Here is a 22,544-nt window from a genome sequence, read left to right as displayed (position 1 = left end):
AATGTTGGCTATGCTGTGTTAAGCTGCTCTTATCAATTCTATTGTACTCATCTCATTCATCACGGCTTGTGGCTGCTGGGTGTGTGGACTCATGAGGATATTGTGATTGGCCTCATCCACATTCGAATAAGCCTAATTAGGGATACGACTACGATAATATTGTGGTTTTTGTGGTAGAATTGAACAGATCATACTACTTGGAATTTAAGTCTTTTTGTCGGTCTTATGGGTACTTAGTTAGTACCCTATCATTCAAGATGCAGAGACTCATGATGCTGTTAATAATTTTTTCCATAATATACGGTGTATTTTCCTTCAATTTGGAAGCCCGGATACCTGTTATCAAAAGGGGCTCACCAGGTTCATATTTTGGTTACTCCGTTGCTGAACATCAAGAAATAGCTGATGATAATAAATCCACAAGTTGGTGAGTTTTCATTGTTCATTGTATTCTAAAAGCCACGTTCTTTCATTTCATACAGCATATCAGGAACCTTTTTTCATATGTAACGGTGTTGTTGGCCCGCTCGATATCATATTTACAAATTTGATCCATTATTCTATGAGCCAAAGTAGAATGTGTCTATCAATGGTTCTGACATGTGCTAGCTACATAAATATATCCTTTAATTGCTACCAACAACACACTTGATATTACTCAACAATAATTATACCACACCTCACATTCCATTCATCTTCAGAATGTGAACAATTGAATATCCAATAAAATACTACCATTGTCGTTATTGATTCCAACAGCAGAACATCACTAATATGAAATGTTGATTTATCGAACAATTGCGTCCCTATTATTGAATAAAGTTTGTTTTAATCTACAGTATATTTTTTAGGATGTTGATCGGTGCACCATTGGATCAAAACTTGCAACCAGGAACCAATAAGTCTGGTGCGTTATGGCAATGTCCTTTAACAACGTATAATAATGACTGCATCCAAGTTGTTACTGATGGAAGACATGGTAATTGAACATTTTTTATCATTATTGAAATCCACTATGATCTGTGTATCTTACCATTTCATATTGTTTGTAAATAACTTATGTTACAATTATGTTTTGGTCATCCCGGCGGCAGCTGAAATACCAAGTAATTCAAGTAAGTCTTTCAAGAGGAGTTTTAGGGAAATGAGATTAAAAAGGAATATTTGATTGTCAATGAAGTTTTTCTGATGTACGTTTGCAGGGCACTCGTTCTTTTTTTTTTTATATTTTTTAATTCGATTTTTTTTATTCGCACGATGGCATTATTTCACTAATATTCAGCACGATCAAGAATTTGAGAGCGCAATGACAAATAAGGTTTTCCAAAGAATTTATACACTTCAGTTACTTTACATGAATCAAAAAATCTCGATTCCTCCAACTTGATCAATTGGATTACCAAAGAACATCTTTTGATTTTTCGTCATTTGCGACTGGGACAAGACCGAAAATATTTAGCTATTATAAATTTTTTTTTTTTAATTTTCCCATATCCACCATTAAAAGTAGTTAGAATTTACATTGCCTCAATAGAAACTAATGACAAGAATAACTTGTAAAAATTGTAGTGCTGAATTTGATGTTAAAATGAGTTCTCTCCTAATTGTAGAATATTATTAATCCCTAACAATTCGATGTAACATTTCTCATACAAATGACGTCATTGGTCGACCTTTTTTCGATTCATATGTACATCCTTGAATTCTCGGGCGTTTATCATAAACCAACAAATTGTCTTTGCAAATTGAAATGCTTCTGACTGGTTCATTGATTACTCACATTTGCAGCAAAAGCTTTTTACAGCTGGTATCGACTAACAACTTAATTATTACGCATGTAAATCATGTATTACTACTGGGCTAAACATTTGATAATAAGCAAGTTGCATAAAAAAATAATTAACATGCAAGACATTTTTCTCGCATGCAAATATTAAACATGCCTGAATTTCAAGATATGTTGATTCTGTCTTCTTCTTTGTGCTCTTTTTATTAACACTGACAATTTATGATAAATTTCTTTCACCGTCATAATTCATCAATTCATTTCACGTAATAATCCTACCTGGTGTTATGTGGAAAAGACTTTATGCAGAGACACACCTTTTACATTACGTTTAGTCCAAAACATAGATCTCTACTTCACAGATTAGATTTTAGCCTCGGTGTACTTTTCCATTGTGTGCTTGTTTTGAGTCTGTAATTCAAGTTTCTTATCATGTAATTACAGCATAAATGACGTTTGGTATTAAGATTTCCGAGCAGTTTCATGGCTCTATGATAGCAAGTATTATTCTGTAGATTTTTACCACGTTGGACTAAGCGAATAAATTTTATCTCAATTGCCTCGATATATTTGTATAAACTTTTTACTTCCAAGCTACTGGCGTGAATTCAAAGCTAGCACTGTTTGAGCGCACTGGACTGATGGAATTGCATTATGATGGCTTTATCTGATAACTCAGGTTACTGGATTTTATCAAAAATTCATTCTTTACAGTTATTGAATCCGAAGAATTGGTGAAACCGAGCAATGACGAAATAAAAGACAATCAATGGCTGGGAGTAACTGTTCGAAGCCAAGGTGTTGGTGGTAAAGTAATGGTAAGAATCACTCTAATTAAAATATCCTGGAATCCAAATTTCATTAACAATAAATTTCTAATCACTGGATGCATTAAAAACCATCATATCCATACATGCTTGACTACTTAGGTTTGTGCTCATCGTTACATCGTTAAAACGCCAGATTCTCGTTGGGGTCAAGGTCTCTGCTACATTTTGTCTCAGAACTTAAAATATGAAGAAGTTAAGAAGCCTTGTTCAGGGAGACCAACAAACAAGTTAGAATTTTTTCCATTTATGCTATTTTCAAACAATGACAGCTCTGATCAGTGTTATGCATTCAAAATATAACTATCTGCATCTCTTAATTATTCACTTAAACTTCATAAAAAATTGGCTTTCAGTCAAGTAAATTTTAATCCTTTAATATTTTTTTTCATTGCTTCTGCTTTTTTCTTATGCGCCACTCCACTGGTTATCCAAATAAGGTATTTTCTTAATAATTGATATTTCATTGTTATCGCTAGAGCCCACGAACAGTTTGGTTATTGCCAGGCCGGCACCAGCGGACTGCTGACTTCCGAAGACCGTGTGCTAATAGGTACCCCAGGCCCACATACTTGGAAAGGAAATTTATTCCTTTTCGCTGTTTCCGAGGATTTTCTCGAGCGAGACCACACCATTTACTATGCTCCAATGCAAGACGCCTCTCCCGTTGATAAATACAGCTATTTAGGCAAGCTCGATTTTTTTTAATCTATTATATATCCTAACGGTGTCGAGCATTGTTAATTTTAATAAATTACTTTATTTTTACGTACAGGTATGTCAGTAGCTGTAGGCAAATTTTTCGGAGATGCTATATCCTATGCCGCTGGTGCACCACGGTCAAATGGAACAGGTCAAGTCGTTCTTTTGTCCAAACTCGACAAGCAGGCTGAAATGAATGTGGATTTAATTTTGGATGGAGAACAGTTTGCTTCGAGTTATGGTTACGAGATAATGTCTGCTGATGTTAATGGAGACAAGTAATTGAATATTTAAAAGTATCATTTTGAGGCAATGTATTAGTGTATTAATTATCCATTTTTTTCGTCGTCTAGGATCGGAGATCTCATAGTGGCTGCGCCATTTTATTTCAAAAAAGCCGAGGGCGGAGCGGTGTACATTTACACACTGCTTTGTAAAAATCCAAAGGAAAATCCAAAATGCAATAAACCTGTTAAATTAATTGGTCACGAAGAGTCAAGATTTGGGTTTTCTTTGACAAATTTGGGAGATTTAAATAAAGACGGTTACGAAGATATTGCAATTGGCGCGCCTTACGAAGGAAAAGGAGCGGTTTATATCTATCTTGGATCAAAGGATGGTATAATAACTTCACCGTCTCAAGTGATTCATTCTCATCAAATGCCAACTTCACTTAGTACGTTTGGATACTCTTTGAGTGGTGGCATAGACATGGATCAAAACGGATATCCAGATCTCCTAGTTGGAGCTTATGACAATGATGCAGTAGTTCTTCTTCGGGCAAGGAAAATCATTGATATTACAACCTATATTAGGTACCTTAACAAAAATATGACATATCAGGAGAAGATCGCTCCTATAGACCCAAACAAAGTTGGCTGCCCAACTGATCCTAGCTCTAATTATACATGGTATGTGAACAAATTATACTTGTTTTGTTTTCCATCATTAACACCTTGATGTAATCTTTTAATATAATTTTTTCTCAAGCTTCTCATTTGAAGCTTGCTGCAAAACTGCGTCTTTGGTGAGGGATGAAGATATGCAGAATCTTAAACTGAAGTATTCCATTGAAGCTGAAACTTACTCAGGTGTAAGAAAGTTTTCTAGAGTTTGGTTTAAAAACGACAGTGTGCGTCCAAATTTTATTAGTCGCACTGTAACTCTTGATCCATCGAAATTGGAGCATTGCCAAGTAGATACCGTTTACTTAAAGGTACGGCTTAAAAAACTCATTCGATGTACTTAATAATCTGAGATGAAAATTATTTGTCAATGTTTATTATGTTTTCAGGAAAACACGAGAGATATTCAATCTCCCATCAAATTCCGATTTAATTATACGCTAATTCAAGAACAGCCAGTTATGCCTGCTGAGGGGGCTCCGTTACCGGAAATAAGAAATTTTCCTATTCTAAATCAACAAGAAGCTGCCCGAATCTTTGAAGCTACTTTCCAGAAGGAATGTGGGCCAAATGATATTTGTGAAAGTAACCTTCAACTGAGTGCGAAATTAAATCTATCAGGTGAATTGATTGAAACCTAATGCCTAGAAAATTGGAATTTTTACGCATCTCATAATATTGTTACTGAATCAGCTGATATGTGTTTCTTTCAGCATCAATCATAAAGCCGAATTTCTACGAACTGTTACTTGGAGAAAAAGAGGAAGTTGTGGTAGAAGTAAATGTTACAAATATCGGAGAATCCGCCTATGAAGCTCAACTTTTCATAAAACATTCTGCAAACTTAAATTATATTGCTAGTAAAAGTAACGATTCGGGGATCTGTAATTTACATAATACTACCTTAGTGAGTTGCTCAATTGGCAACCCGTTCAAAATGAATAAGTCGGTAAATATCCAAATCAGATTCGACCCCAAAGGGTTGGAGGACAATGAGTCGCAACTCGGATTTGTAATTTTTGCTAATTCTACGTCGAAAGAAGTAAGTGAGAAGGAACCTATTACCCTTCGAGCCACCGTTCTCAAGAGGGCTGAATTATCTATCACAGGGTAAGTCACCAAAATCGTTCGAATCTCAAGCATCCTCTTATCTTAAAACGCTACGTGATATTTATCACTTATTCACTCACTTGACAGAAGCGCAAAAACGCAATGGGCCTTCTATGGTGGACCCGTAGTCGGTGAATCTGCTATAAAACATCTGAATGAAGTCGGACCTAGAGTGTCACATGTCTATGAAGTGTTTAACGAAGGACCTTGGAAAGTCAGTAGTGTCGAAGTTCGTATATCATGGCCCTACGAAGTCGCAAATGACAAGCCTCACGGAAAGTGGTTACTTTATCTGGAAGAATTGCCAACCGTACAAGGTAATATTTAATTTTCATTATGATGACAAAGTATCGTGTCAAGTATGTCAGGTGTTAGTAGAGTTATTTGATCGATTTTCCAGCATTGGGAGGCGGAGAATGTTCATTACCACCAGGACACAGTGTGAATCCATTAAAATTACAAGGTAGTTTTGGTCTCGATGATATGGAAACTCTCTTTCCTACGTCTACCGCTGTCCCGAATATGAAAAATTATCCAAATCACACAAATAGTATCCGAGATAGACGAGATACTGAAAAAGTAGTGAATACTAAGACCACCATTGATAAAGATGGTCATAGACATCAGGTTGTTTCTATGAATTGTGAAGCGTCGACAGCAAAGTGTTTTGATATTACGTGTATCATTTACAATCTTCAACGTAAACAAGAGGCAGTCATAACTCTGAAAGCTAGGCTGTGGAATTCAACGTTAGTAGAAGATTATCCGAGAGTGGATATGGTGAAGATTGGATCAAATGCGAAAATAATAATTCCGCCTCAGGTTGTGATACAACAAGAAAATCTCAAGGACGATCAAGGAATCGCAGAAACCATAGCGTACCCAGATCTACTGGATCAGCAGGATTCCGAGCCTGTCCCAATATGGATAATTATTGTAGCTATAGTTGCAGGTTTGTTGCTCCTCATTTTGTTGACGTTAGTGCTTTGGAAACTTGGATTTTTCAAAAGACGTAGACCAGACCCAACCCTATCTGGTAATCTTGAGAAGCATAGGGACGACAACCCGGAAAATGAAGCACTGTTCAAGCACTGAGGTACTTACATTATTTTTTATTGAAAAGATACTGAACGCTTCTAGTATTTGCCTTTAGCTATTAGCTAATTATTCAGAGATAAAGCGCGATGAATGAATTCTGGTAATTGCATATTATTGATATGTTATAGTTTAATTGTTGAAAGTTTAAGAAAAAAAAATTACCTAAAGGCCAATTGTTATTATCTCAATTGTGATAATGATTTTGGTTCGATTATTTCTGAATAGAACTAATATCTTTATGGAAAATATTTTCCAATATTATATTTATATCTACAAATATTAATAAGCTTTCAAATTCTGCATTTGATTATGCAATCGTAATACTACTTCTTTACATTTTACTTCATAAAAGTGATTGAAAGACCGTTTGATTTCGATTATTGATACGATACAGCAGCTGAACTGAATGGTGTACGAAGTAACTGTAGTTAACTTTTTTTTTTTCTTTTTTAAAATCTTTTATCGCTTTTATACTAATGCCATAAATAATGTATTTATTTTTCTATTTTTGACTGAACTTTTTATTTAGGATAAATGAATTTATGTAAATATTAGAGGCCACTTGATAAAATTCGAAAAGATTATAAAATACTTTTTTGCAACAATCGATATTTTCGTATATTTTATAATACAAATAAGACTATAAAGTGCCTTCAATTTTATCCATTTCATGTTAAATTCCTATTTATCTCAACTATATCATTTTTTTCTTTTACTTCTGACTAGTTTGTCAAAGTTTTCCGTTGATTGGAACAACAAAGTTTAGATAATAACAAGAACGAATAATTGCATTAAAAAAGGAAAAAAATCAAAGTTTGAATATTTAAGTCATAACATGGAATAACTAAAAAATCAATAACGTCAACCTTAAATTAGTTATAACTGTGGTAAGACTGATGCGATGTTTTTTATCACGTAATCGAATATTTTGCTTTAGCTGAGGAAGCCTTGGCCACAAATATAAGTAAAATGTAAAGAATTGCAGTTAAATTTTATTATTCTTTGGAAATTTATTGTAAATTTTTACTAATCCTTGTAGTCATAAAAAAAAGAAAAGAAAACATCGTACAAGATCTCTAGCAAAGGGTCTTGGGGATGGTTATGTTATGATGATCATATTTCATCTTTTATCGGTACAAAGACCCACGTTACGTACTGTGAGATAAAGTAAATTAATATTTATTTACTATTCGCACTTACAGATCAACTGCGCTCTCGAGCATCAGTTGTTCTTTATTACGATGACTACTTTCTCTCGAAAGTGCAAAACGTTCTATAAGGGGAAAAAAGAAAGAAAAAAAAAAAACGGCCGTTATGATATAAAGCACAAAATTTTACGAATGATTCTTGTTTTATTTTACAATTTTTTATGTTAATAACATACCCACATTTACTTATCATTTCGTATAATTTTACTTAATTATTACGTAGAAATAAGTGCGTTTATGCCTAATTATTTAATATTTCTAACATTGCAGCTTCGATAGCGATATTTGTATGATCTTGTATTGATTGCATCTCTAGTTCTTGATCGATAAGAACTGGACTACTTTCAGTATTCGAAAATTAATAATAATAATCACAGTAAATGCAGATCAATGATCGCTTTCTTTAAATAAAATTTCATCAATGGCAGCAACTATAAATCATAATACCTTGGAGAAATTTTTGGAAACAAACGTGGGTTTTGATAGTTTACGTTTGGTGTATTTCCCATTATTTCTTCAATTCAAGTTTGAGTAAATACAAAACATAAGAATAATAATAACAATAATTATTATGATAATGATACTTGTAAAATCACTACCATATTATACATATCACTGCCATATAATATTATTTACTACTTCTGGAATAAAATATTACATTCCTTGAAGTAAATAAATATGAAAACTACTTCACCAACTAGATATAAACATTTGTAATGTCAGTCTCTGATAACGATTTATATTTGATACTTTACGATTGCATTTATACAGGGTATATTCGGCACAAATTTAGTCACTTGTGTAATTTATAACGCACAATCTATTAGAAGCAGAAAATCAGTAATCGCTTGTAAAATTGAACACGATTGAATAATTGGAAATTCTCACGAACTTATGACTCGTAACTAATCTCGTGTAGTACTAATTTTTAACGAGTCTTCCAACTAATTTTTTTTCACATTTCTATGAAATTTATACCTGCAAATAATTTCAGTGCATAGAGAGAATAGATTTGTTGTAGTATCTATATGAGAATAAAGACCGGTTGAGCTGACTGTCTATTTGCATAAAAACCTTGTAAACGATCGCACATGTACATATTTTAATTCATTGAAGTACGTTAGTCGCATGGCTCGCATAACTGAATCTTGGCTGCTTCGACGAATAAATGGATTATACGTCCTGCTCAATACTTGCACTAATCGACTCAGCCAAGCTTTATTGCTAATGATAATCGGCATTTGTATTTAAACACGGGATATTCAATTCCTATGTTACATTGATGCTATGATTTCGAAGTTTGAGAATAAGTTAAAATAACCAATATAATGATACTGCTTACATTAAAAAAATATTTAGATTATATCATCTTTAGCGTGTTATCAAGTACAAGTTTAATTGAATGTTTATGAAAATTAATTTTTTGCATATACTTCTGGAATGCTATTGACTGGGTCAGAACACCCTAATATTTATAGTGTCACGTTTCTCATCTAGGCACTTCCTTTATCAATTTTTTTCTAGAAACAAAGAATTGGTATACTCCAATGTTTTGACTCGGGGCCAAAAATTTTCTTGAGAATATAGCAAAATTTCGTAAGCATCTCTGAACTTAAGAAATTGTCTGAAATTTTGAGCTTTAATTAGATTGTTGACTAGCCATTTATTTGTACTCAAATCTAATCGAAACAAGCACAGATAACTTCTAACTGACTCAAATTTTACCGGTATACTAAATTCAATATTTAGTCACATCAAAATAGAGCAGCAGATGAAATTTTTTAATTTTCATTTCAGTTAATGTGAAACGCATTACCGTGCAAAGCTTTCAACATCTTGTTACAAATATTATAATTTTGTACTTAATTTTATGTAACCTACGGATTATAAATGACCATATGGTGCTGCAATTTAATACGTCTAAGTACGGATATAAAATTCAATAAAAAATCTTAATTGAAATATATGATTACGTTTTATTATTAATGGATCATATTCATCTCAAACCATGAGAATAACGTATTACTAGTAATCGTCACTTCGAGAACTGCTAAGTTGTTGCATCCTGATGTTTGAGTCTCAGTCCTAACGTAATAATTACATAATGGATGGGGGATTCTAAAGAACGATTGATGATTTGTGTAAAATTTTTTGTTTGAATACACTGATAAGCATATTCAAAGATTTAATTTATTCAGCATCTAATGGACTCTTTTCGTAAACCCTCTGTAAATACTTGCAGTCTTCAATAATGAATCTAAAAAAGATGTCAAATAAAGGATCAAGTAATAATTCGTAGGCCAAAAAGATATAAGAAATAATTAATGGAAATTACCGATATAAGATTATGGCCAGTGGTGCAGTTGACGCATGCCACAGAGCGTGGGCATCAAATGTCCAAAAAATCGGTGGAAAATCAGCGATTTCTAGTAGCGTAACAAAGACAGTTAGCACATTGAACCAGCCAACAAATGTCACATGTGCTAGTATTCTCCGATTGCGATACCACCAGATCATCGAAATGGCAAATGATAGGAATCCTATAGAAAAATAGAAAAGAAAAGTTGTAGCTTAGATTATTCATGTGTTTACCTACTTGATATTTCAGAGTGATTACTAGCGACATTAAAAGATCAAAATTACCTAGGGCTATGTTGAACTGCATATTGTATCCGTAATTAATATTTCCAGACCATAAATGCGACAGGTGTGTGTAAAGTATTATCATGTACACTCCGGTCAAAAAAGCCATCACCTTGTAACATTTAAACGCTATTCTGCAACAGGTGTTTAAGTAACGTATTGAAAAAATTAAAATTACGAATGATTGACCACGAATTTTGGAGATAATATATGGTTATAAAATGGTACCTCAGAAGCATGCAATATAACAAAGTGAGAACCATCGTGAATGCACAACAGTAATCCATCATTTCAGTAAATGCTTTATCTCGGGCATGAAACACTGTGGACCACATCCATCCGTTCATACACACCTGAAAGGATTAAGGAGTTCTTATTTACAGTTTGAGAAATGAATATAAAAAGGAAACTGACCACACTGAAATACGTCCATGCCGAGTACATGGGATTTGATGGTCGAACTTCTTTCCTGAATCGTTTATACATCATGAAATGAGCTAGGAAATTAAGTACGGAAAAAAACACTGATGCAGGTTCCTGCAGACCCAGCATCCTCACAAAGGGCCACTAAAAAGCAACAGGTAGATTGATCAATGATTTAAGTTATCGCTATTAACTCAACATGGATTTAAAATATCATAGGTACTATATTATACCTTTCCATGAAATTGAGGAACTCTCGAGCCATGAGATGTGAAATACTCAACAGTTTTCCACATACAATTATAACGACAATCATCGTCGCATGTCCATGACAATAATTTCAATTCTATGGGAGGACTTATTTTATACTCCAAATCTGTAGGGACAGAAAAATTTCACAATGAGTTGAATAGACTGGTTTTATTTCAATAAGGCATGTATATCGTAACTAGTGATTTTGATACAACAATTGAAGCAGGAACTGGACTGTTCTCGATGGGATTACCTGCTGTACAATTCCTTATATTGCAGCGTTGAAGACACTCCTTGTAGAATTGTGCTCTGTCTCCATTTGAACATGTAGCTCCAAAAATGAATGCTAAGACTATTAAAAGGCAAGAAATGAAGTATGACATTTTAGTAGAACAAAATCAACTTGAAAGGGTGCAATTCGGGCATAAATTCCAAGAGAATTGACTATATTTTATAAATAAGCATCGAAAGGTCTCCACGGTAAATTAAGTGGACAAAATATTAACGTTATTTTGAATATTGAAACTCCATTATTGTCGTAAAAGTTGGCGTTAAAACAGACAAGCTCCAACCACCGGGTGTGACAGTTCACTTGAGGTTAGCTTTGGTGTTTGACTTGTAATCAACCTGTTGTGCTTAGCCATGGATGTAAACGCAGAAATTAAAATTTAAACCAATTAATGATTCGGATCAGGACTTGAGTAAGTTAAACTTCAAAAGAATCGAAAATACACTCAGAAAGCGTAGGTTAAAGACATCAAATTAATAAATAAATACTTTATTCTTCAACATATTTACATGGTACTTTTCTACAGAATGTAATGTACGTACATACAACATGCAAAGTATAGTTATATGTATAGTTATCGGTTCCTAAATTTCAATACCAGATTATTTGGAAGACTAGTTTTGAAATCGATCGTTTTGGCATTGACCTTAGCTAGAGGATGCAAGTACACAGAAGAAACGTTTCTGTGATATATCTAATCATTTTTCTAATCGAACAGGTTTGATACACGGTCGTCCATAGCGTTTCTCAGCTTCCTGGATGAAAGCATTTTCCATCTGCCTTACAATTTCGTTGAAAAAGAAATTGGATAGCTGAGAGTGAATAACAGATTTGAATTCAAAAGAAAGTGAGAAGTCTATCAAGCAAGTTTGTGCGTTGTTTTTTAGTCCAGGACTGAAAACCCATAATGTGTTCAAGTGGTTAAAAAGTCTTCCATCAACACATTCTGCCTTCACAAGACGTGGCGATATCATTGTGACATTTGAAGTATAACTCTCATTGATAGGTGGAAATCCAATACTCAAGCTCGCCTTCAGAAATCCATCACGCTTTGTGAGTATGTCAGATTTTTTGCAGAATGGTATGAATTCCTTATACTTTGCTACATCTGCTACTACGTCATACATTTGCTCCATTGAGAACCTGTTTGAATGATTAATAACAATTTGACTTAGTGTCACTATCTCATCAGATTCGTAATGCCAAGAGAAATTTTCCTTCACCTTACCTGTAAATCAAGTAAGAGAAATATGTGTTCTAGAGAAACCAATATCTAGTACAAAATAACTGCTTAAAAAAAATTGAACATGTAATTTCCTGTTTACCCTATTAACTTTCGGCCTTCGTACTCCTTGCATTTATTTTTATTGATCGTCATATACAGTCGTTTGAAGTTGGCATTCTTGTAGTTCTCTCCAAGTTGTAACGTACAACTTTCAAGTAACAACATTGACCTGGCAATGATAAAAATTTAAAAAGTTATCTTGTAAAAGCTTGGCTTTTAAAATCACAAGGGAGTGGACAAATCAAATTATATTCCTAGCCTATATGTAAAAACCTCGGACGACTATTAGTATCTCATATGTATATTTTTTAATAGAAACAACACGTACAATGTTACTGTTTAACAACGAAGAAATCAACAGGTAACGACCATACAAATGTGAGGTGAAAAAATTACCTGTACATTGTGATATTAAATGTTTTTAAAGTAGCTTGAAATTCATGACTAGGCTGATTCAAATCTAGTGGGCAACAAACGACAACAATGAAATAGGCATTCGTTAGTCAATGTTGCTAATAATAAAATAGAATCGTAAATTATTTTTAACTGTTTGTCACGAGCGAACAACAACTTTTGCACATGTACACAATAATGCATGTGACAACAGAACTTTCGACAAAATCGCTTTGAACATTCCAACAAATTGCAAGGATCGATGTTTCGAAACTATCGTCTGCTATCGTTGGCGCTCATATCGTTGCAGTTACGTAATCGTGGTGTTCATACAACGTTCATATCAGTCGAGTTGGTCCGAGTCAGACGAAAAGATGGCTAAGATTTTTCCGACAAGCTGCAGAAATGTCATTCGGCAGGTATGTGCAATTCAAAATGCGTTCTATTTCCTATCGTAACATAGTGGATCATAATAATTTTCAACTACCAACTCGTAAAATTTTATATCTCAAATTGTTTCATTTAGTCTGACATGACATAACAGATGCCCGCCCATATATTGTTTGTCTGATACAATATTGCACAGTTCTTCGCTAATTTTCCTAAAATCGTTGAAATATTCAACCAGCATTTTAGAATTGATACAGTATCTCAATTTGATTGTTCTCTATAAATGAAAAGTTTTGAAATAATTCCCTTACTGTGTCTTGGCTTCATAACCAATGACAACATTCATGCACTACATTTTGGCAGCGATGAAATATTTATACATAGCAAATGACGTTTTGAATTATAATTTCAGTATAACTGCTCAGTTGCGAAAATAATTGGACGTAGATCGCTAGCTGTCAATACAACTAATTGCTTATGGAAGTGCTTAATTTTTCTTAAAGTGATTTTGCTATTCAACCACTGCATTTTTTGTCAGTAGTGATGATTTAGATTGAATTTTATAGGTTCGTGGGTTGCATGCATCTGCAGCCCAGAACGCTGAAGCCAGATTGAAAACCTTTACCATTTATCGCTGGAATCCGGACAAGCCTGACGAGAAGCCGCAGATGCAAGATTATAAAGTTGACCTGAACTCGTGAGTTTATCAAAGTTTCTGATTAATTTTCAGCCATGATTTCTCATTTTTTAAAGAAGAACGAATCTTCACAATAAAGAATTGAAGAATAATCATAGAGATTAAGTATCTTAAGAATTCTGAATTAATTACAGATTTTGCGCTCCATACCACTAGACCTCCCCTTCCTCTGAAACCCTAATGAAAATTGTGTAGCCCCATGACCTTCATCTTGCCAAATTGCTTCATAAGTTATTTTCCGTTCCGTATATGATTTTTAAATATTTCTATAGACGTATCTAAATATTTTATTAAATTGAAAATCTAATCAGATGCGGCCCTATGGTTTTGGACGCGTTGATTAAGATTAAAAATGAAGTTGACCCAACTTTGACTTTCCGTCGGTCGTGCAGAGAGGGTATTTGTGGTTCCTGTGCAATGAATATTGGTGGAACAAACACACTTGCCTGTATTAGGTATGATTCAAATAATACCCATGTGAATCTCACATAATTAATTTGTCATGAATTCATACCCTCAAATGAAAAACTTTTCATAGCAAAATTGACAAGAACTTGACCCGGAACACTAAGATCTACCCATTGCCCCATATGTATGTTGTGAAAGATTTGGTACCAGACATGAATCATTTCTACGCCCAGTACAGTAGCATTCAACCTTGGCTACAACGTAAAGACGCTAAAAAAAGTGGTACGCAGCAATACTTGCAGAGTGTTGACGATCGTAAAAAGTTGGTGAGTCAAATGACAAAAATATATCATCATAGCTGAAAATTCATTTTTGGTCAATTCCAAACAAAAATCTTGCTTGTAAAGGATGGTCTGTACGAATGCATTTTATGCGCCTGCTGCAGTACTTCTTGTCCGTCTTACTGGTGGAATGGAGATAAATATTTGGGACCTGCTGTGTTGATGCAGGTTTGTTCTTTGTGATATCAAATTCAAATGATATTTATTCAATTTTTTAAATTAATGATTTGTAATCATAAAAAAATTTGTAATTTCTCAGGCTTACAGATGGATCATTGACTCCAGAGATGACTTGTCAAAAGAACGTCTTGAGAAACTTAGAGATCCATTTTCCGTGTATCGTTGTCATACGATCATGAACTGTAGCCGTACTTGCCCAAAGGTAAGTTTTATTAATTAAGGTTTTTGAACGGTGTGATGATTTTCATCGTACCTTTGATGACATATTCGAATTATTATGAAAACAGGGACTTAATCCTGGGAAAGCAATCGCAGAAATAAAGAAGTTGTTGGCTGGTGTCATAGAAAAAGGTCAACCTGGTCTGAACACGACTGCGCTACACAACTGAGTATTATTGGTAGGCAATAGTCAAATTCACAAGCAAAGTGATATTTATTTGACGCTGTATTCTTGTGTATAGAATAATAAATGTATAAATTACTTATACTTACACTATAAAATGTGTAAGTATAGCTATTTATACGTGTGTACAAAACTTCCGATGCACTTTTGAATCTCTACCAAGTATGAGTTATGAATTATAGATATTTAAAAATTTACGTTTTTTTTTTTTGGGGTTTTAGTATTTACAGAAAAGAATTCTATCGGGGTGACAGTAAAAATATCGATATCAATTTGTAATATCGACACGAAATTTGAGATTGATGACACGAGGAAGAGTTAGTCTAGAATAATCTAACTGTATGTGAGATTCAAAGATTGTAATTTATTATTCGAAATATAACATTCTTGTAAGATATGCAGAAGAGGACATGATATATTTTTCGTAAAATTTGCCTATACCTAGATTGAATATAGTGCCAAAATCGATCACTTAACAATTTCTTCATGGTTCTGATGCCATCCTGATTCTTGCTGTCTCTCGGGATCGGTTATGAACCTCCGCGGTTCTGAGAGTTATACCAAATATGTCTTCGTGATATCGATTTTCGTCCTAAAATAATTTTAACGTTAGTTATATCTCGAGCCTAATTTATTTTTGTTCTAATGCTCACCCTCATAGACAACATATAGGCTTCGACTTCTTTGTTACTCAGTTTTCCATGTGTCTGAATAATTTGTTTCAATGTCTGGTAGACATCCTCAGCCATTGTACAGTCACCACAGACATAAAAATGGCCCTGCTCATGTACCAACATTCCAAAAATCTGAGAAGCCTCCGCTTGAATGAGATCTTGGACATAGGTCTGCAATATTCAGGTCAATAGTCATATTTTCAGATCATTCAGCAAGTAAAAATTTTATTTGAGATTAAATCTTGAAACTTACCTTCTGGAAACCAGGTTCACGTGATAATGCGAGGAATACTTTATCCAGTACTCCTGCTTTTAGCATACTATTTTTCTCTTCTCTATACAAGTCCAAATCTCTTTGACGGCAGCCAAAGAACAACCAAATTTTTCCCACCATTCCATCTGTAATTGAAAATTAAATTCAGACCAAATCACAGTGGTTTTGGTTCCAATAAAAGTACAGAACCAACTGTCTGCTATACCTTTAACGAGCTTCATTTCCGAGAGTCGGTGATGCCAAAATCCGCGGAAAGGTGCGATTCCAGTTCCTGGACCTACCAATATCATTGGTGCTTTTTTGTCCAATGGCATATAGAAATTTGGAGCACTGAAAAATCATTTTTGATTACAGTTATTCAGGTGGCAAAGGGAAGGAAATGTTCTTTACTGACCTTCGTACAAAAACGTATAAAGATTCGCCATCTGGTAACTCATGGAGATAATTTGAGCAAACTCCATAATGTGTTGGTCCACTACCATCTGTGAATATAATTCAAATCAGTTGAAACTGTTTTCCTATGAAACAACCACAGTCTTTGAATATTCCATTTTACCTTGTGTTTTATACTGAACAACAGCGACTGTGAGATGTATCTGTCCCTGATGAACGTTAGGCGATGATGAGATACTGTAAAATCTTGGCTGCAAAGGTGTCAATTGGAGTATCAAAAGTGATGCCAGTGGTCTCACGGATGGAAATTCTTCGAGTACTTCTAAAAGATTTGGGAATTTCCAGTGCCGCCAATCTTCATAGGCTGTTGAATTCTGTTGTGAACAAGACATCCATGATAAGTATCTCAGATTTCTGTGTCACTAATAATGCTAAAACCACTTTTGTGCGTCATGATTATAGATCGAAATTCTTTTTACATACAGTAGCTAACTCGGTTAGCTGTGCTTGCTCTTCTGGATTAGTAGCTATTGAGGCAAAATATCTCAGTAAATTTGGAGTTGGTGGCGTAGTGATATCCAAAAATCTTGTTAGAAGCATTCGTAGTGAGTTTGGCAGATATCGATCATGTGGCATCCACGTTTTTACAATACCTATAAAAAAATGTAAAGATCTTCGACTATTGATATTAGTTGTACACCATTACTCTTGTTATTAACTAACCATTTGGAGTGTGAGATTGCTTCTGCATCTGCAGTTCAATCGGTATATCTGGGTCTATATTAGTTTGTAGCCGTTTCAGAATACTCTCCACAAGTTGAGCTCTGTTACATGCAAAAACGCCCAAGTGATCCCCAGGCTTGTATTGTAATTCCATTCCCGCTATTTCATCAAGTTCAAGCAATAATGTCACACCGCTAGAAATATAAGTTGAATATTATCTTGCATTTTTAAGAAATTTTTTTTTCAAAATTGCCCGGACATTTGGCCTACCTAGAGTTGCTACCGTTTAAGTTAGTTTTTCGTAACATGTTGCAAGATGTTACATTTCTGGAGTGGCACTTCTTCAAAGCTGAAATCAAAAAATTATATCCTCAAAAAGACCCTCTCAAACATTTCATGTACTGCAACACGAAATTATTGCAAACCTGTAGCAATTGGTTGAGGATCTGCTTCGACAAATCGAACTGCAGCTGGTGACAAAACGTCTGAACCCAATGAAAGGGCAACTTCTAATAATGTCTCATCATCGTCCAAGCAGAATGTTTCACAGGCAACCTTAGATGTGAGGTATTTATTGCGAAGGTCGATACCACCTTTAGTTTTCTACTTTTTTGAATGCAACAGTAATTTTAAAATGTTTTAATTCTATCGTTCAAATAATACCGTAAAAGTGTCAGCTGCCCACTTCCGGAATGCTTGTTCTTGGCCACACATTTCATCCCCCTGTGCGAGGCGAAGCAAACGTTCACCACCAAGTTCTCCTAGCAGATTATCCACGTATCGTCCGAATGCACAAAAGTTAGGGTATGCCGAAGAACCCAGAGCAAAAACAGCGAACCTGTGAGAACCAAGATGCGTCAAGTTATTCTATAAACCATAAAGTGCCCGACTTTAATTTTTTGAATATATTGATTCACAAAATATTGTGACGAACCTGACATTGCTAAGAGGTCCAAAAGTGTCCTCGGCTTGAGATTCCGTGACGGAACCACGCAAAGAGTCCAGCCTATCCAATTTCTTTGAACTGCCTAATTCAGTTTGGCTGTTCGCTTTTATGAAGGACTTGGAGGTAGCCAAGCTAAAGCATATCTACTATGTAACAAACAGGACCATCTCAGTTCATGCTACCGAACGTTTGCTATAGGCTTACCTAATCTTATTCTCGTTATTTGAATAGGTTTCGTTCATTTTCATCGCGTATAAGTTTTGTGCAAATGCCTAAAATATTAATAATATCGATGTAGAAAGTCCACGGATCCCACATATTTTATATCGATATGCTGTGAAGGAAACAAATACTTCTCCGTTTTCCGGTGGATCACCATTTCCAAAAGTAGATGTAATCACGAGTAACAATGCCTCATGTTCTATGTTGCTGATGTCGTAATCTGCCATACAGTGAACCTGTAAGTACATATGACAAGTTCTTTGGAGTAACATCTGGCGAAATATTAACACGTGGATATTTTTAAGATATTTCATTACCTGGGAATGAAATGCGTGACCAAGAAGCTCCCCAAGTTTCACCGCGTACATTTCAGACGTCTTGGTTTCAGTAGCAAATAAGACCGTTGCTTTGATTCTTCGGGATAAAGCACGACCGAATAATTTTGATGTAAATTTCACTGCCCTGTAACAAACAATCGATGAATCATTTCGAACCCACGATATATTAACAACATCATATATTTGATATCAATAATATTCACACCTAGCTATTTGTTTAAAGTGAAATTTCCTTCTTGGTTTCTTAGAAGTCGATTTCTTATCTCGTCCCTTCTTCCATTGATGTGTTTTCCACGCAGGATCCTAAAAATTTTTGGATCATTATATCATTAAACCCGAAGTCAAGTAATGAAAGCAGTTGAAGTTAGACCACAATTTGATCGTTCGTATGGTCACCTGATAATCGTAGGATGGTTTCAAGTAATACAGTGCCATTTCTTGGTGAAAAACAGGGGTAGCAGATCCAGAAATTGGCGGAACAATCCATAGCCAATCTGCGGGACAGCCGTTACGTAGACGCATTTCATTTTCATAATGTTTCATAAATGACTCAGAAGCTGTGTGATGATCAACGATGGTTACATTCTTCATCTAGAAATTAATAATAAGTTTTTTGAAAATAAAAGTTTTAAAATCACCGAACACCCCAAATGATGTTCTAATCCAATTTACCTGAAAACTATGCAGCACAGCCACATTTGTCTCGATCATGGCTTTATCTTTCCACAGTGAAATAGGCGTTCGAGTATCCAGCCCCATGTGGCTAGCAATAGTCTAAATCAACTCCAAAATCCATTAATTTGCCAAAAAGAATAATGTTCGTGATTAACAATTAGTTGGCTGAAATTTGTCTGTGAGATGTTTCAATAGACAATTTGTGATAGAATTTACCTCCAACATGTTGTAACGTTGAATATCACAGAGATCTCTGGACCCTATTTCAGTACTCATATACCAGCCATTGAATGGTGCCGCTGTAAATTCCAATCCACCGCAATCAAATATCATACCCGAAACAGCAGGTACCGCAAACCATTTGAGATTTAATTTCTCAAACCACTCAAATCTGTCGGGGTTATTAGAAAATTATTTCGGAAACCATCTGCAATCGAATGTTGAACCAACGTACCGATTGACCTCTAAAAGTTACTTACGTTGGATGACTAATCGGAACTTCCAATACAAGTTCACTTGGAATGTCGAAGTAATCAGGATCGTGTCCATTAGCTGATAATACGATTGGTAATATGTCAAATCTTGTTCCAGCACCTCTCCAACCCAGTTTCATGCATAACTAAAAAAATTAAGCACATGACATTGAAAATATTTTCGGAGTGGTTGTCGATAAAAAATTAGTTCGTATTTACTTTGTCTGAGTAACAAACCTCTGTGAATTCCACATTAACAGGATCGCCTGTGATCGTACCATCTGGGTTTTTATATCCTGCATAACTGATTAGCTGCTGATTCCATACCTTATAGTCATGCTTTCCATCGGTGCGTTGAGGGAATATAGTTATTGCTGACCTATGTACAAAGTTTAAACTTGGATACCAAATATTCGAAATTTAATTTTGTTAATTAATCGTTTATTGGTAAACGCATTGATTTCAATCTGTTTGGGTTCTAAAGTAATTACCGAGTAATTCTTATTACCAAGTACGACAGTCTTAAAAATTTTCATCTACCTGATATTTCCCTTGTTTGTGCTGTACTTGATGTGATTGCAGAGGGCTTCGAACATTCCACTGGTTGTTGTAACATATCGGCAATCAAAGACCTGATAAATAATTTTCATACATTTCTGATATTTTGCTTAACTGTATTAAAAGATAAAAAAGAAAAATTTATGAACCTGAAGCTTTGACCATTGAATTCTTCCAATGCAACGTGCAGCGTTACGCCATGCCAATTTTGCTCCGTAAACTAATTCAGTTTCTGTTAGCTGATAAGTGCTAGTACACGAGACTTCTCTTTGTATACTTTCCCATCGTGATCGGTGTGCATCACTGTTCAATCTACACGAATTGATAGAACAAAAGAACAAAATTTATTTCAAAATTAATTCTCCATATCGTGGTATACGATATTCACATTTAATAGCGCTTTCTGTGAATTTTAATAGCCGTTTAACTCAATCGTTATGCATTACCTCCTGATAGATGCGAAGTATTGATCTAAAAAATCTTTAGCATGTACAAGGATTTCTTCTTTGGAACGTGGTTCAGTACTATGATTAGGTAGAGCCATTATGCTTCCCAGACATACTTGGTTTGAGCAATGTGTTCTCTGTAAAATGAATTCAAGAATATGTATGAGGTATTAAAATTATTAACATGGAGGACATAAATCATTTGTGTAATCGATAACTTTTGAAATTTTTTACACCTCCGAGAGTTTGTGCCACCGCACCAATTCACTACATAATGTTAACACGAAACGTGTCTAGCAATAATTACTAATAGTAAGCAACGAAAAATGTAGATAAAAGAAACACATTAAGAATAAACAGAAATTATAGTCATAAATGTTTACGGATTCCAAAGATCGATTTTAAATCATTCTTTAGCGATTTTTTCAACTTAAATAATATTTTTTAACAATTATATTAATAGATACTGTATACAGAGGTCACAGAGTTATATGAAAAAATTATTAAATCGATTCTTCGTTTATTCCGAAGATTGTCAGATCGAAAATATGTTAAATATTAACTTTTCTATTTGATTCGGAAATTTACTGAGCATATCGACATATATCACAGTTGTAAGTTTCTTTTCATAATAACGAAATGGAGAATTTCCAACTACATATATATTGAAAATGATAATAATTCATTCAAATAAATTATTAATCGAACAAACCTCGGCGTTATTACAATGCAAAGAGTCGAAGGCTTCAGTTTTATATATGAGATTTCGAAGTTTCATCGGTTTACGTTGACACGGAGGAGTTGCTTCATGGTCCTTCATCGCGATATTATCAAAAATATCCTTCTGCCTATTCAATTATTCACTTTTTCTGAGCGGTGATTCTTCTCTGGACCCGTTTTATCGTCTGTTGCAAACGTTTAGCATTGATAACATTTGCGCGTCTTTTTCTATGTTAGTTGTCCCGAACTATACTAATCTGCACTTTTCTATTCGTAATTTGTCAATGCAGGTAGCAACCAAGAGTTCCCGGTGACAAGGGCGCGGAGTGGGAGAGCAAAAGACGCAGCCCAGCATCCTTAACAGTACCTCACATGCGCTGCAATGTACCATCGATTTACCACGAGTTTCAAACCAGGTGCTTCATAAAGAGTTCAGCGTATCTGGGGCTACCATTATCAATTTACGGAAATGATGAATTTTTCTTTTTTTGTTTTCTCCTCCCTTTTTCAGGCAACGTCGTCAGCGGCCGTTGAATAATCCCCTTTTCCGTAGACTGATTATCATTGCGTTGTGTGCAGGAGAATTAAATTTTGTCTAAAATGGAAGCAAAAAAAGATTTGATTGATGAACAAGTTTTTCTTCTTTTTACGATACTATACTTTCTCGACGTATTTGGAAGCCGGTACATGAGGCTGGGTTTCATTTAAAATCGATTACCAGATGGGAGAGATTTGCCTGGCGCCCCTTGTTTTAGGTGATTC

General features: G+C 34.7%; 5 protein-coding genes across 8 annotated transcripts; 2 read left to right on the top strand and 3 right to left on the bottom strand.

The window, feature by feature from the left end:
* Positions 1-54: 54 nt before the first annotated feature.
* LOC105690240 (integrin alpha-PS1) lies at positions 55-9,602 on the top strand. 2 transcript variants are annotated; one of them, XM_012407877.3, is made up of 13 exons: positions 55-427; positions 852-979; positions 1,095-1,115; positions 2,501-2,604; positions 2,716-2,843; positions 3,093-3,301; positions 3,389-3,593; positions 3,669-4,226; positions 4,306-4,531; positions 4,610-4,841; positions 4,934-5,330; positions 5,418-5,647; positions 5,731-9,602. In XM_012407877.3, exons 1-13 carry the CDS (start codon positions 258-260, stop codon positions 6,423-6,425), a joined length of 3,303 nt encoding a protein of 1,100 aa, XP_012263300.2. In that variant the 5' UTR covers positions 55-257; the 3' UTR covers positions 6,426-9,602. The 2 variants fall into 2 exon arrangements, with proteins under 2 accessions (XP_012263300.2, XP_012263310.2); XM_012407887.3 differs by lacking the exon at positions 1,095-1,115.
* On the bottom strand, positions 9,593-11,347 carry LOC105689852 (post-GPI attachment to proteins factor 3). The gene is made up of 7 exons (XM_012407191.3): positions 11,208-11,347; positions 10,936-11,078; positions 10,694-10,846; positions 10,508-10,632; positions 10,280-10,413; positions 9,972-10,176; positions 9,593-9,893 (listed from the first exon to the last, which is right to left on the bottom strand). Exons 1-7 carry the CDS (start codon positions 11,335-11,337, stop codon positions 9,827-9,829), a joined length of 957 nt encoding a protein of 318 aa, XP_012262614.1. The 5' UTR covers positions 11,338-11,347; the 3' UTR covers positions 9,593-9,826.
* A 369-nt stretch (positions 11,348-11,716) lies between these two features.
* On the bottom strand, positions 11,717-13,171 carry LOC105689868 (coenzyme Q-binding protein COQ10 homolog B, mitochondrial). Of its 2 annotated transcripts, none has more exons than XM_048652823.1 (3): positions 13,076-13,171; positions 12,569-12,697; positions 11,717-12,386 (listed from the first exon to the last, which is right to left on the bottom strand). In XM_048652823.1, the coding sequence occupies exons 1-3, from the start codon at positions 13,123-13,125 to the stop codon at positions 11,942-11,944; spliced, it is 624 nt and encodes a 207-aa protein (XP_048508780.1). In that variant the 5' UTR covers positions 13,126-13,171; the 3' UTR covers positions 11,717-11,941. The 2 variants fall into 2 exon arrangements, with proteins under 2 accessions (XP_048508780.1, XP_012262649.1); XM_012407226.3 differs by having other exon boundaries at positions 12,925-13,142.
* Positions 12,843-15,737, top strand: LOC105689859 (succinate dehydrogenase [ubiquinone] iron-sulfur subunit, mitochondrial-like). 2 transcript variants are annotated; one of them, XM_012407214.3, is made up of 9 exons: positions 12,843-12,889; positions 13,232-13,340; positions 13,878-14,008; positions 14,320-14,463; positions 14,547-14,742; positions 14,824-14,925; positions 15,017-15,139; positions 15,225-15,335; positions 15,562-15,737. In XM_012407214.3, exons 1-8 carry the CDS (start codon positions 12,858-12,860, stop codon positions 15,324-15,326), a joined length of 939 nt encoding a protein of 312 aa, XP_012262637.2. In that variant the 5' UTR covers positions 12,843-12,857; the 3' UTR covers positions 15,327-15,335; positions 15,562-15,737. The 2 variants fall into 2 exon arrangements, with proteins under 2 accessions (XP_012262637.2, XP_012262627.2); XM_012407204.3 differs by having other exon boundaries at positions 15,225-15,737.
* Positions 15,510-21,907, bottom strand: LOC105689846 (nitric oxide synthase, salivary gland). Its single transcript, XM_012407178.3, has 25 exons — positions 21,775-21,907; positions 21,063-21,199; positions 20,766-20,928; positions 20,599-20,690; positions 20,296-20,437; positions 20,065-20,204; positions 19,802-19,976; positions 19,583-19,684; positions 19,307-19,501; positions 19,116-19,213; positions 18,890-19,034; positions 18,704-18,808; positions 18,555-18,622; positions 18,339-18,482; positions 18,068-18,242; positions 17,830-17,959; positions 17,675-17,753; positions 17,405-17,598; positions 17,165-17,334; positions 16,845-17,055; positions 16,683-16,770; positions 16,494-16,618; positions 16,268-16,413; positions 15,994-16,185; positions 15,510-15,932 (listed from the first exon to the last, which is right to left on the bottom strand). Exons 1-25 carry the CDS (start codon positions 21,880-21,882, stop codon positions 15,825-15,827), a joined length of 3,432 nt encoding a protein of 1,143 aa, XP_012262601.2. The 5' UTR covers positions 21,883-21,907; the 3' UTR covers positions 15,510-15,824.
* Between the last annotated feature and the right edge of the window lie 637 nt (positions 21,908-22,544).

Source organism: Athalia rosae, chromosome 3 (genome assembly GCF_917208135.1).
Source record: "Athalia rosae chromosome 3, iyAthRosa1.1, whole genome shotgun sequence".
Lineage (NCBI taxonomy): Eukaryota > Metazoa > Arthropoda > Insecta > Hymenoptera > Athaliidae > Athalia > Athalia rosae.
This window is presented reverse-complemented; position numbering and strand designations above follow the sequence as displayed.

Coding starts and splice junctions, on each gene's coding strand:
- LOC105690240 (XM_012407877.3), top strand. CDS start 258: ATGCAGAGACTCATGATGCTGTTAATAATTTTTTCCATAATATACGGT. Junction 2,605..2,715: donor GTGTTGGTGGTAAAGTAATG/GTAAGAATCACT, acceptor TTGACTACTTAG/GTTTGTGCTCATCGTTACAT. Junction 5,331..5,417: donor GCTGAATTATCTATCACAGG/GTAAGTCACCAA, acceptor CTCACTTGACAG/AAGCGCAAAAACGCAATGGG.
- LOC105689852 (XM_012407191.3), bottom strand. CDS start 11,337: ATGTCATACTTCATTTCTTGCCTTTTAATAGTCTTAGCATTCATTTTT. Junction 10,177..10,279: donor GCAGTTCAACATAGCCCTAG/GTAATTTTGATC, acceptor ATTTTTCTATAG/GATTCCTATCATTTGCCATT. Junction 9,894..9,971: donor CTGGCCATAATCTTATATCG/GTAATTTCCATT, acceptor CATCTTTTTTAG/ATTCATTATTGAAGACTGCA.
- LOC105689859 (XM_012407214.3), top strand. CDS start 12,858: ATGTTACTGTTTAACAACGAAGAAATCAACAG. Junction 14,926..15,016: donor GACCTGCTGTGTTGATGCAG/GTTTGTTCTTTG, acceptor GTAATTTCTCAG/GCTTACAGATGGATCATTGA. Junction 15,140..15,224: donor GTAGCCGTACTTGCCCAAAG/GTAAGTTTTATT, acceptor TTATGAAAACAG/GGACTTAATCCTGGGAAAGC.
- LOC105689868 (XM_048652823.1), bottom strand. CDS start 13,125: ATGCATTATTGTGTACATGTGCAAAAGTTGTTGTTCGCTCGTGACAAA. Junction 12,698..13,075: donor TTGTTCGCTCGTGACAAACA/GTTAAAAATAAT, acceptor TATCATTGCCAG/GTCAATGTTGTTACTTGAAA. Junction 12,387..12,568: donor GAAGGCCGAAAGTTAATAGG/GTAAACAGGAAA, acceptor TCATTCAAACAG/GTTCTCAATGGAGCAAATGT.
- LOC105689846 (XM_012407178.3), bottom strand. CDS start 21,882: ATGAAGGACCATGAAGCAACTCCTCCGTGTCAACGTAAACCGATGAAA. Junction 20,929..21,062: donor TACTTCGCATCTATCAGGAG/GTAATGCATAAC, acceptor CAATTCGTGTAG/ATTGAACAGTGATGCACACC. Junction 18,623..18,703: donor ATCCACCGGAAAACGGAGAA/GTATTTGTTTCC, acceptor TTAATATTTTAG/GCATTTGCACAAAACTTATA.